Here is a 14,604-nt window from a genome sequence, read left to right as displayed (position 1 = left end):
GGCACACGGACAAGCCACACACAAAATTCAATAGGTTTATCTCAGTTTGTTCCTCGTTAGTTCATTTCATGGATCTGTTTAATTACTAGGGATTTTATTAACTTAACAGTGGGTAAAAATTGGGTATGGCATCACTGGCATCTCCATGCAACGATGCAACAATTAACGTTACCCCTCCTCGTTCTCTGCCCATTCACCGGTTCGTGGCATAGCTCGGTATCTGTTCCTCTGTTGCCAAAACAGTTCAAGGACAGATATGTTGACAGTCTGTAGCTTAGTTGGCTGTCAGTGATTTTTCGGTGCTGTTCAAATCGTTGTAAAGTTTTCGGGAATTTCGAAATCCTCTGCATTAAAATCGTTTTAAATATAGACAATTTGATGTTTACTTAAGTGTATTTTTAAAGGTTTTGATGGTTTTGTGCTGAAAATGGTAAAAACCATGAAAACATATGTGAAGAATATATGCACCGGGTGGGTACAACAATCCTTGTGTACACATAATAAAATGGAGTTCTTGCAAAACATAATTAAATATGCATGTTTAAAATAAACGTCTTTTAAGTTTTACACAACTGATATAGCTGCGACCGTTTGAAGGGTACATGGTTGTTTATCAGTTGTGTAAAATTTAAAACGCGTTTTTTAGTATGGAGGATATTATAAGCTACACACTTTAAAAAATATATATATGTAGGTGGGTGTAGTTAAAATTCTTGAATAATAAATACATTGAAAATTTATATGCATTTTTATATTGCGAAATTTGACGTTTTTGACATTTTTCAAAAGTATTGAAAAAACACTAAATTTAATAGTTATTTTGTTAAAATTAAAACCGATTATTACTTAGCGGTATTGTGTTGTTGATGTCAAGGTTTTAAGGTTAGGTTTTCTTACATCTCTCATTTAAACCAAACTATGAATATATGACAGTTGTCAGTCGTCAGTTTGGGTTTAATTAAAAAATAATAATTAATTAGTCTTAATAAAACAATTAAAATTATTATGTCAAAACATGGCGTGAAGAAAAGACGTCAAATTATCCGTTTTCAACGAAAACTGAAATACTTACATCTCATTGTTATCCAAACAATACACAGTATTTTTTAAAAAAAATTAAAAATTCGTACTATCCGTGTCCCTATTTTCTCTGTATTTTACGAAAAAACTTTCCTTCCGTTGGAAGAGAGTTTTTTTAAATATAGACAATAATTTTTGGACTGGCTATTCATCTTTAAAAGACGTATTCAAAACATATTTTTATTGTGACTAAATACCATTAATAAATGAATAATTACCATTTAAATCAGTTCGACTATAGTAAACAGAACGGGGACTTGTTGAAGAACATAGTTGATTACTGGACGCGTGAAATACACTGATTTGAAAGAAAATAGTTGATTACTAGACATGTGAAATACACTAATTTGAAAGAAAATAGTTGATCACTAGACGTGTGAAATACACTGATTTGTTATATTTCATCTTATAGAGTAAGCAAAGTATAGAGTAAACAGAGCAAAATTATTATCATCAACCCCTTCCATTTTCACTCCTTCTTCACCGATTGCTTTGAAAGTTTGACACATCGTTGCATTCAAATACGCGTGTGTTTTAATAAACCTATATTATATATATGTCACCTGCGACTAACGCGAAAAACAATATCATCTGTTGGATAAACATGCTTTAAAAAAAAAACAGCGCCATCTGTGGGACGTAAAAGCCATAGGCGCTAATGTTTATCTATCTTCACAGACAGACTGAACCACAGCATCGCGTGGCAGGATACAGCTAGTAATAATATTATATACTATTTATTTTTTATTTATTTATTTAATACATGTTACATTATTATGAAATTTACATAAAGTAGATATAATGAATCACCATACTAGGCGGCTGCCTGTTTCATGGTGACCAATTGAGTGTAATTAATTTGTATGAAATATGAAATCTAGTGTAAACATATGAAATTAGTAACTAAAGATGAAGCTAAAATTTTGGAAAAATTGTAATAAAAAGTAGAAGATAGAAATTAGAAAGGAGAAAGAAGTAAATTAGCATTAGATTGTAAAAATGTACATAATTATATATATAATTTTTAATATGTGTGCATGCAAGCACACATGTGTATATAGCAGCAGACATACCTATATACATATAACAGCACATGTATACATACACCCATATGACGCATCCTCACGCATATAAACAATATATACACCTCTATCTGAGTACTTGGAATAGGCTACTAACACTATAACAATCACACATCAAAAAATCCCCGAGCGCTTTCTTGAAACTGTCGTATTTGGCTATTGATTTTATTTCTAACGTTAAATTATTGAATATTTTTGGAGCAAGAAAGTTAAATTGTCTTTGTGCCATTGAGGTTTTTATTGGGGGAATAGTATAATTCGATTTGTTGGAATATCTTGTATTATGGGTCGATTCAAAAATATTTTTTTTCGTATGTTTGAATTTATAGTAGGAGGATATGTTTTTGACGTATAAGGATTTTATGTTGAGTACTTTGAAGTCGTTAAATAAGTCCTTCGTGGGGTGAATATAGTGTACTTTGTAAATAGTCCGCATTATCAATTTTTGAGCTTTAATTAATGGATCTAATATCGTGTTAGAGCATCCTCCCCAGACTATTATACCGTAAGATATAATTGATTGGCATAAAGAAAAGTATACCGTTTTTAGTGTATTTTTATTTAGAATATTTCGTAATGACCTGAAGATATATGCCAGTTTCCGTATACGGTTTGTAACATTTATTACGTGATCTTCCCATCGTAGTTTATTGTCAATTATTACACCCAAATATTTAATGGAATCTACTCGTTCTAGTGGATTGCACAGACAACTAGAGTTATCTCTACAAGAATGTATTTTTAGTGTATGATTGATTGAAGGCTGACTCTGAATATTAAGACTAAACGTTATATATTTCGTTTTAGTTATGTTTAAGGTGAGTAGATTATCATCCGACCACTGTTTAATAATTTGCAATGTTAGATCCGCTCTGTGAAATGTTTCTTCCCATGTCTTACTTTTTAGTACTAGGGCAGTGTCATCGGCGAAAGTGATTATATTGCCATCAATAATAGATAGTTTACATAAGTCATTGATATAAATGAGAAAAAGTGTGGGACCGAGTACACTGCCCTGTGGCACACCAAAGTTAATGCTAGTTGAATGGGATGGTTTATGCGATGGTAGCTTAACACATTGCTTTCTGTCTGTGAGGTATGATTTGAACCAATCAAATGCCTTATTCTTTATTCCGATTTTTTTGAGCTTGGCTAGAAGGATTGGATGAGATACTGTATCAAATGCCTTAGCTAAATCCAGAAATATTGCCAGACATTTATCACCTTTGTCTAAGGCTTGTGTTATATGTGATGTTAGTTCTAAAATAGCTGAATCTGTATTGAGTCCTTCTCTAAAGCCATACTGGTTTGACGAGAGTATGTTATATTTTGTAAGATGGTCGATAAGTCTTTTTTTTACTATTTTTTCAATAATTTTTGATAGTGATGATAATATAGAAATTGGTCTGTAGTTTGTTATGTCAGTAGGATTTCCGGACTTAAAAATTGGTTGAACTAGGGCAAGTTTGAGTTTGTTTGGGAATTCACCTTTAGTGAGACTGAGGTTTATGATATGTACTAATGGATGGATTATAAAGGGTTCAACTGTTTTTAGTATAGTTGAGGAAATTTTGTCATGATTGCACGAATGAGAGGGCTTTAACTGTCTAATAGTTTGAGAAATTTCATCGTAGTTGGTCGGGTTTAAGGTGAGTATATTATCTGTTTCACTGGCACATTGATTGATAATGTCGGCAAGGGCATTTTCATCGGTTGATGTCTTATTTAAAATCTTTGATGCTAGATTTTTACCGATATTGCAAAAGTATTCATTTATGTGATTGGTCACAGTGTCTGGATGGTCATTTAGGGAGGTGTCTTGGCCGTTGATGTTTAATTTATTGATTGGTTGTACTGGGTGATCAGTGTTAGATATTTCTTTGACGATATTCCAAATTTGTTTGTTATTATTACCGACTCTGGACAGTTTTTCTTTGTAGTAGTTTTCTTTTGTGGTTTTAATGATATTATTACATATATTTCTGTACTTTTTATAAAATATTTGGGCTTGAATGTCTGGATTATTGAGTAAGTTTTTGTGAAGCTTGTCCCGTTTTTTAATACAAAAAATTAGGCCATCTGTTATCCATGGTTTCAGTTTTTTATTTTTTGAATTATTCACATGGGATTCTTCAGTGACATCCTCAATATGTTGCAAGAGAGTTTCAGAGAAGGTATTAAAAGCAATGTCTACGTCTGTGGAGTTTAGAGTGGAGAGCCAATTTTCTAAAATAATTTTAGAAGTTAGTTTCTCGAGATTAATGTGTTTCTTTTTTATATTACTACGTGACGTTCCGGTAGTGGGTTTATTATGCATAAGACCAATTGCTATTGAGAAATGGTCCGTTATGGTTGATTGATATATAATTCCCTTTGCATTTTTTTTTGTTCGTAGAAATATGTGATCAATACATGAGTTACTAGTATCAGTTACTCTAGTAGGAGCATTAATATAAGAAATAAGCCCGTGTTGAGTCATGAGATTTTTATAGTCGAGAGTTTGTGATGCTTTTGGTTTAAGTAAATCTATGTTAATGTCACCGATCACCATTAGCTCTTCATTTGGTGTACAGTTAAATAAGGCCAAGTCTAAGGATTTAAGGAAGGATGAAATATTTTGGTGTTTAGGTGACCTGTATAGTGCAAGAATTGTGGTTTGGATGGTTTTTATTTTAAGGCAGTTGGCATTATCAATGATTAATTCAGAGATAATCGGGTCCAGCTCAGATTTTACATAGACAATTACTCCATCTGACTGTGTCTTATTATTTTGTGTATTGAAAACTGTAAATCCTGTAATGTTTTTGTGAGTGTAATTTGATTTGATCCAACATTCAGTTAAAATTATTATGTCAAAAATATTATTCAAATCGGCAAGTGTTACAAGAAGGTCATTATAGTTCTTATAAATGCTTCGAATGTTTGTTGAGAATATTTTTAATCGTTTATAGGGTTTTAGAATATTTATGCACTTTGAGGCATCATTGGTTTCAGGAGAAATCACGTTACCGTGGTTTTCTATTTGTAGATTAATATCAATCATTTCGTTTGGCTAGTACCAGCTAATTGTATCACGAGCATGTATGAAGAGTATGGGTAAGTGTGATGAATAGATAAAAACAAGGTTAGTGAACAAAGATGTAATTAAAACAGAGTTAGAGCATTTCCAGTAACTTTCTTTCCAAGATTTAAATAGTATTGAGGTAAATGTATTAAGTGTTGTCAAGAAACAACCGCAAATATTAATACTGGTGAGAAATATTCGTGTTAATAAAAGTGGTATTATTTGTTTATATGGTGAGAATGTCGAAAGATAGGGTAAAACATTAGAATTTGTGACAGTTGTTATGTCAAAACTAGAGGAATCTGTTAAGGAAGGTATGAACACATTATTTTGGGTAAATACATTATTGATGATGGTGTAAATCATATAAAACATGTGAGTAGGACAATACGTATAGAATTATCTACTGTTTTCTTATAGAATATTAAAGAGTCTTTAGTTTTTATCAAAATTAATAAACTATGGTAAGAGTAATTACAAGATAGATTAGCAATTTTTGCAGTAGTTATGCTGTTACAAGAAAGTACGAATATGTTAATTTGAATGGTTAATAAATGGAAAATAGTTGTATGGATCATACAAAAACATGTTAGGAAAAAAATATTTACAGAATGATCTATTTTTTTCTTGAATAATGTTAAAAAATAATGTGTTTGGATGATAAGAAGTAAAATATGGTGAAAATGTTTAACAACAATATTAGCAGTGATTACAAAAATTATGTTCATACAAGAGAAATCTACTAAAGAAGGTAAGAATACATTATTTAGAGTATTTAAATTGTTAAGAGTGATACGAGACAAAGAGAAACTTGCAAGGAAAATAATATTTACGGAATGAACAAATTTTTCCTTAAAGGGTACTGAAAAAACTCGAGTTTCAAACAAAGGAGATAAAATATAGTAAGAATAGTAAGTAGCAAGATTAGCAATTATTACAATAATCGTTCTGTTACAAGATAAAAATACTAAAGACAGTAAAGATGCATTATTTTTTGTATATACTTTGTTACTAGAGATCCGGCACATATAAAAACTTGCGAAAAAAAAGATATCAGCCGAATGATTATTATTATTATGTAGCACAGTAAAGAATGAAATACCTTTTATCAACCGTCACAGTGATTGACGTTTTTGTCGATCGAGATCAAGGACATTTTTTATTGTGATGATTTTGGAGGTGTCCGTTTTTCTCAGCAGAATACGCCCCGAAGCCGTCCAGGAGTGTTTATAATCGTTTTCTTTTGAAAATTTTTTTGTTTGCGAAAGTAGATATTTTCCTTTTTGTGTCAGGTGTTCGGACACATAAACACGTTTGGCTTCTTGTGACAGTCCTAGGTCCGCTGTGTTTAGTTTATTTGTGGTGGTCGCAGTGGATTTTTTATATGCTTTAATTTTGTTAAGAAAATCATCACGTGATTTAATATTATTGAAAGACACTATTAATGATCTGGGATTCTTCTCGGACAGTTTCGGTCCTAGCCTATGTATTTTCGTAATTTCAGATTGTAAGGGTAGTGCGGTATCTCCATAGTTAATAATTTTGGATATTTTTTTTAGTGTTTCAATATGATTTTCAGTGTTTGATTCTGGAATACCTCTTATATCGATATTGCATATTTGGTTTAGGTACTCCAGTCGGTCAATTTTGTCTTCTTGTTGGGATATGGTATTTTGTAGGATAGAATTACGCTTATTTAATTCCATCATATCAGTATTGACTGTTTTCTGTGATTGTTCAATGTCAATTATGCGTTTTTTTAAATCATCCTGTTGTTCCGATATAAATTGTATTGATTTAATAATTTCTTGATTTTGTAAGATGATCGATTCATATTTTTGGGTATATGAGTCTAGTTTTTTTTCAACAAATTCCATTATATCAGTTTTAAAATTTGATAGTTCATTAATAAATAATCCTGAAGTAAGAAGCCCATTGCCATCTGTGGTTGTAATTGATAAACTATCTGTCCCTTTTGGCTGGACGGGTGCAGTTTTTGGTGATTCACTCATCTGTTTACCTTGTTATATTGCCACCTTAAAAATATATGCAAACATATATTTTTAAGGTGGCAATAATATTATCGTCACAATTGACAAGTTTACATATTAAAAGTATTTTTATCACTTAATCTTGCCATCACTGTCTTGGGCGTCCTCGATTTATTTTACCTTTCTCTTTCAAATCATACATTCTCCTTATACCTTTTTCTTTCTTCATCACATTCGCCACATTTTACCACACTTAAGTATTTGATTAATTTGATCGTGCCATGTCTTCCTTAAGTGTCCTTAACTTTGTCTACCATTCAGTAATGTATTAACACATTGTCATGTGACGACTTTTTTTCCACTTCATTCATACTATTCCCTAAACATTCCTGGCACTGATAAAAACAAACTTTAAAATTTTCTGCGATATCGGTAAACTACTTTTCGAGTCTGGCGAGTACAAACATAATCAGGCTCAATTTTTATATATTGAGATAGTTAAGTTGGTTAACTGACGAAAAAAGAATTTAGATAATAAATTATTAGGAAAGCTAATAGCAATATTTAAGGCGATGCACTACGTCGTGTAATATTTTGAATCGAGCCGCCATCAATAACACTCCTTACGTAGATGGCGATAAGGCTTAAATTCCCGCTTAACACCATCCAGCTGTTTTGATTTACGCAAGAAAAAAACATGTCCAAAAAGTGCCTTTTATTTTATTTTGTGGATGTTCAGACATCATCACTTTTGGCTCTACAACCCCTGGTGGGTCTTGGCCTCCTCAAGAGTCGTCCTCCACTCATCTCGGTCCCGCGCCAGCTCTCTCCAGTTTCGAAGCTCCAAGGCAGACAAATCTTTGAGGACGTTGTCGCTCCATCTTAACCTTGGCCTTCCCAGGCTCCTTCTCCCTATCGGTCTTGAGCTCAGCAGGGACTTTGGTTCTTGATGCTCGGTCATTCTCTCCACATGACCTAGCCACCGAAGTCTTCCCAGTTTTATGAATTTTGTGACGTTTAGCTCCTTAAACAGAGTATAGAGCTCATTGTTATAACGTCTGCACCAAAATCCATTTTCTAGAACCGGTCCGAAGATGCGCCTCAAAATTTTCCTTTCAAAAACGTACAGTGCTCGCTCATTCTTCTTAGTTAGAACCCACGTTTCGGCTGCGTACGTAAGCACTGGTCTAATTAGTGTTCAGTGGATGTTCAGACATAAATATTTAAATGTTTTCCGATCATTTTATAAATAACTAAATTTGCAACATTATACAATAAAACCATAACCGAAAATGGGTTCGTAAATAGGAAATTTCGAACCTTAAAGCAGTTTTCATAGGCTTTATAAATTATTTTTTTCTGGGCTTATAAAAAGACATATGTAAAAAATACTCGATTATTTCAAAGGCCAAGATGTATTATACTCTCGGTATTTATTTAAAGCTTCTGAAACATTTGTAGTCGACCAAATTTTCAAACCAAAAACACATGATTTTGCATTACTACGTAGTGCATCGCCTTAATACGTTTTTGTTATTTCATTATAAATCTCTAAATGGTATATCGGTGTCTGTCTGTTTGTGCTTTTAGTTCTTCTAAACCAAGGCTGCCCAATCCCAGGCCCGCGGGCCACAATGTGGCCCGCGAACGAATTATAAGTGGCCCGAAGTTTTTTTTTTCAAAAAACCCGCCAATCCGCCAATTTGAAAAAGTGTCGCGCGGTAAAACAAACAATGCAGCTTGCGCGCGGTCACCAGTGTTGCCAACGACGGTGATTTATCGCTATTTAGGCTACTCAGAACGAGAATCAGCGAGGAAAAAATCTAACCTGTTGAACTTACTTTTGAAACAAAAATACACCGGTTTTCGACATAATATTTTTTGCGTCGAAATGGAATCCTGTAGCCACCCCCCCCATGGAATTCGAAAAATTGTTGTGGGGTATCACATACGATGTTCGGGTGTGCGGAATTTTTTGGATTTCAAATATTTTGTGCGGAGCACTTATTTAGACTTTTTTTGTGGGGAATTATGTTTTATAGAAATTCTCTAACAACCCCCCCCCCCATGATGGAAATAGGAACCGTCAGGTATTCAGTAGCCCGCCAGTGATTCAAAATCGTCAATTTCGTCCAACTGCTAAAAAGGTTGGGCAGCCTTGTTCTAAACTAAGCAACGGGCGTTGATAGGGTTTTCTCTTTAATTTAGAGGATTTTTTTCCGGAAGGTTGATATATAAAATATATGCATTTTATATTTCTAGAAAGTAGTGAAAAATCGATCTTTATCCTAGAATTCACAACCTCAAAACTTTACTCCAAATCATTCACAACCCCGAGCAACACCGGGTACAGGTCACCTAGTTTATTTATTTATTTATTTGGTACAATATTTTTTACATTTTAAGTTTTCCAGTAATGTAGGCCTCACTGGGTGGCTTGCCCGTGCTGAGGCCTTCATTTCATAATATGAAAATATAATCTACATAATACATTTAAAGAGAAAATACATAATACATAATAACATATTTAAAATTAAAAAATAATACATTGAAGATAATCTTGTGTGTTTGTAAGTGATGTGTGTTTATATTGGTTTTGTGTGTTACGTGTAGATTTTGTTTTTTAGTTATATTCATATTGTCTGAATAATTTATATTTATTTTTCTTTCAGAATAATTTATTTATATCACAATGCACCAAAGAAGTATGACCTCAACTTCTTAACGAAACAGACCAAGAAGCACAATGAAACCAAAGAAATTAACTTATCTCCATTGATTCAAAGAAGATTACTGAAAAGGAAGAAATTATCTAGTCCAGCAAAACCAAACTATGGAAGATTAGCCTTAAAATCCTTTGCACATCTACCCGCTTTGAAATATGTCTTACCTGCTGGGGTTTTCTATTACCTTTATGCAAAGGGTCTAAAGGTATTTCAATGATCTAGTTTAATTTACTTTTTATCGATTTGTTTTAACACTTAACTGGTATAGATATTTTTAACTATGTATACGGTACACATGGGTCTAGTTGAACCCAAATTCAATTATGAAGTTTTAAACATTTTACTGGGTAATTTTTGGTATTTTATTTGTATTTAAATTTATAGTAATATTATATTTTACACAAGACGAGATATTTTATTCAAGAAGACACCCTTAGGTTGATGACTCATCAATTTACATTCAATTTGTAAATGTTCGTTTGGTGAAAAATTGAAAATTCTTCACCGATTTGCTTTGAAATTTTAATACAATGTTGCATTCGAATACGCGTGTGTTATATTATATGTATAGATGTCACCTGTGACAGGTTATTTTTTTTTTAAATCATCTGTTGGAGAAACACATTTTTTTTATATCGCCATCTGTTGGACGTAAACACAACACGCGATATTGTTTCTCTATTTGCATAAACAGACTGAGTTAGTTTAGACTACCATAATTAGACTATCATCATAATCGACATAATTAGACTACCAAAATTGTTATGAGATGTCTTACTGACAGCCCTGATTCAATAGAGCTAACTCTTAGTTCTCAGCAAATTCAACCAAATTCAATATTGAAGGTAACAATAACCTCAATACTAAACTACTGTACGGATTGAAAATAAAAATGCTAATGTACCTATGTATACCAGATGTTATTTTTGTTTAATTTTCAACATAATTTCTCAGTAATTATTCTGTTTAACATAATACTGTTTCGCTCCTGTGAACACTGTAAACATAAATCATGTATATTGTAAAAGCCTTTTACGGCGTCTAAATAAATAAATAAATAATACGGACATGTGTCTAGTGTGATAGTCGAAAAGCAAGTAAAAAAATGAATACAAATAAATTTTACGAATAAAGTAAAGAAAAAAAAAAGTTAGTGCAGCTATTTTTTTAGTAAAATCTTTTAAACTCAAAATAACTTCTGCTCTTAATTCAAATTAAGACATATTGATACATAAATCACTTATTTTTTTAATAAATAGAAGTAGAGAAAAAATTTATCGTTTTTTTTTTGGGAAAAACTTAAACTTAATCTGTACATGGGTCAAATTTGACCAGAGAGATGACGTAACTCTGAAAACCAAATAACACCGAACTGTGTCTAATTACGGTCGATCAAAGGTTTGTTCGGGTCTATTTTGACCCATGTATACGAGTTAAGTATTAATACTACCTTTACACTTCCCTTACCGTGCAGTGTAATCGCTGAGTTGACATTTAGAATTTCGTCATTAATATGTAAGATTTTTTGCATCGGTTAGGATAAACATGTGATATGTTCATTATACCCGGCAGATCACCGGCTACTACCGACAACCGTGTGTCGGGGCACGGTAACGTCAAGCGAAAAACCAAAACTCCCTCGTTCACTACCGTACCGCTCGGAAAGCAACAGACGCAGAAATACGTGTACACTTTTTTCCAGTTTTTTCGACAAAATATTTTTTGAGATATTGAAATATTATTATAGGCATGTCAAATCAGTACACAGCACCGACAGGAAAGGGTTAAGTCTTTAAAGCTGATTAAGGTCGGGGTGTGTCACAGAAATTCAAATTTAACATGTTATCAATTAGTATGATTTGAGATTTTCACATTCTTAAGACACGTTTGAAGTTTCATGTACACAAAATAATAATTGATAACATTATGGTGATTTTTTTTTGGGTATTATGCCATGTTGAGCTACTTCCTTCTTCGGCCAAAGTTTCGGACAGCATTGCAGTGCATCATCAGGGCAGATGTGTCACACATGTGTGGTAGCGCAACACAGCATAATACCCCAAAAACAAATCACTATTGTTTCTATGAAACTTGATACGTGTCTTTAGAATAGAATTTTTTAATAGAACTTTCACAAAACATGAATTATATTAAAATTCTGCGAAACAACTCGTCCTTCATACAAATTGTTTTCAGATGTACGAAGATTTTCGTGTCTACTGTGTAAATTTATTGACATTTTCATGGATTCCAAGGCCTGATCTGGGTAAATTGAAATCTGGGGTCACTTCCTACATTCCGGCAAAGGAAACCATTTATGGTAAGAATCACTAATCACTTTGTATTTGAGGTAGGTACTTCATCGCTTGTCTTAATTCTTCAAAAAAACAGTTCATTTTTGAAAATTATACTTTAACTCAAAGCTAATCCGTTAATTGAACAAGAGTTACGCAGGACAGACACACAACTGAAATCTGTATGAAAAATGTATTTGGATTCTTCATTTTATCATGACATGGCCCATTCCATGTCTTTTCAACTATTGAAAAAAAAACATTCATAAGGCGTTATACGAATTTAAAATGAATTCTGTTTAAACCACTCTGTGTACAAATAATTTCAAAATTTGTTATACAAGATGGCTTCCATTCAATTTCTCCTTACCCTGGATTTGGCAGACATTGGCGTTTGGGTCCCACCCAGGCGTAGTGTATTCAATTCCTCGGCTGGCTACGTCCTCTATCACAACACAAGCAATAGTTTACGCATTTTTACTGTGGTGGTAGCAAGCACGCCAAGATTGGAACCCGCGACCTCCGGTTTGCTAGGTCTGCCTTAACTCTCGACAACGGAGACCGATTGTATCTTCTCCGTAAAATTACGACTGTTTTAATTTTCGAGTATTTCGTCTACTTATACGGGTTTTCCAATAAGATGTGGTTTTATGATATTCAATCATAAAAGATCAATAGTTTCGTTGCTTATGTGGCACGTAGCGCCGTTTTTTTGAAAGTAAACGTTGTCCAGATCAATACCATCCAACTCCGGCCATAAAAAATCATTAATCATCTCTCGATAGCGCAATCCATTTAACGTAACTGTTGCTGCAGCCTCATTTTCAAAAAAGTAAGGTCCAATGACTCTGCCGGACCATAAACCGCTCCAAACAGTCACACGTTGAGGATAGAGTGGCTTTTCAACAATAATTCTTGGGTTTTCCGAGCCCAAGGTAGCACAGAGGTGGAAATGGGCCTCATCACTCAAGATGATTTGCATTTGATTCACTCAAGTGAATTTTAATAATTTCAATGCGTTGTTGAAGCGTGTATCGTTCCATTTGTATTAATGGCGTAGTTTCTACTTATCAAATGTCAAAAAACGACAGCTTTAAAAGTAACATCTACCGAAATAGCGGGCTATTCAAAATAACACCTCTTATTGGAAAACCATGTATTTGTTGCTTTGAGAGTTGTACGAAATAATAATAAAAAAACATGTTTTCAGTGGATATAGGTGTATATTTTTTTTAATTACTATGTAGGTAAATGTTTTGAATATTATCAGTAATAATATTTTTGTTTGCAGGATGGGGCAATGGTATTGTAAATTTTACAAAAGAGTGGATTCCAAAACCAAATGTGGGGAAAATAATGAATGCAGTTACTTCTTACATTCCAAAAATGGAAACCATCTACGATACGACAAAAGGTACATAACTTATGTAACTAACCGGTCAGTGGCTGAGTTGGCATCGCGTATGGTTCCGTCCCACCCGGTAATATTGTGACTGTTTAAATTTTCGAATAGCAGTCAACCAATATTCATGCTGTCTGTTTCGTCTACCTGTATTTGTTGCTTTGAGAGTTATACGAAATAATATTAAAAACGTGTTTTCAGTGGAAATTTAATATTTATAATTACTGTATGGGTAAATGTTTTAAATATTATCAATAATAATGTTTTTTGTTTGCAGGATGGGGCAATGGTATTGTAAATTTTACAAAAGAGTGGATTCCAAAACCAGATGTTGGGAAAATAATGAGTGCAGTTTCTTCTTACATTCCGAAAATGGAAACCATCTACGATACGACAAAAGGTACATAACTAATGTAACTAATAGGTCAGTGGCTTTGTTGGCATCGCGTTTGGTTCCCACCAGGCGTCGTGTGTTCAATTCCTCGGCTGGTTAAGTCCTTCATCATGACGTAAACATTTTCCGCTTACTGTGGTGGTAGTAAGAAATTCAACTAGTGCTAGGTTATTTTTAACCTGGAAATGTTTGCCTTTAACTAAAAAAATAAATTAATATTCTTACATATTATCATTGTACTGGAACTAGCCTATCCGTAGTGATCAGTTATTAATTGCTGTAGTTAACAAACACGTTTATCATTTATGTTTATTGTTATCAAGTTTAATTTGTAGAACTCCATATTAATTTTAAAAAATTACATTTAATAAAAACAAAAAACATTTTACTTGTAAACAAGTTCTGCTGTGTGACTATTATTACGCGTGACAGCTGTTTCGCCTTCCGAATGCATCATCAAACTCTGGAGAGGCTACTTACAGACGACGTTTTACTTACCTCACTTTTTTATCGTTTCCCAAAATCTCAAGAGTTTTTTCAAACCTTTAGTCAAAACCTTTGGTTTCGTAAA

At 33.0% G+C, this 14,604-nt stretch overlaps 1 protein-coding gene across 1 annotated transcript; it reads left to right on the top strand.

Annotated features, from left to right (window-relative positions):
- The first annotated feature begins 254 nt into the window (after window positions 1-254).
- Window positions 255-14,074, top strand: LOC149413631 (uncharacterized). Its single transcript, XM_089644649.1, has 5 exons — window positions 255-471; window positions 9,890-10,148; window positions 12,140-12,263; window positions 13,529-13,651; window positions 13,917-14,074. The coding sequence occupies exons 1-5, from the start codon at window positions 428-430 to the stop codon at window positions 14,045-14,047; spliced, it is 681 nt and encodes a 226-aa protein (XP_089500775.1). The 5' UTR covers window positions 255-427; the 3' UTR covers window positions 14,048-14,074.
- Window positions 14,075-14,604: the final 530 nt, after the last annotated feature.

Source organism: Hesperophylax consimilis, chromosome 21 (assembly GCF_061612785.1).
Source record: "Hesperophylax consimilis isolate HC1 chromosome 21, BYU_Hcon_1.0, whole genome shotgun sequence".
NCBI lineage: Eukaryota > Metazoa > Arthropoda > Insecta > Trichoptera > Limnephilidae > Hesperophylax > Hesperophylax consimilis.
The sequence above is the reverse complement of the archived record's forward strand: the minus strand, read 5'-3'. Positions and strand labels throughout refer to the sequence as shown.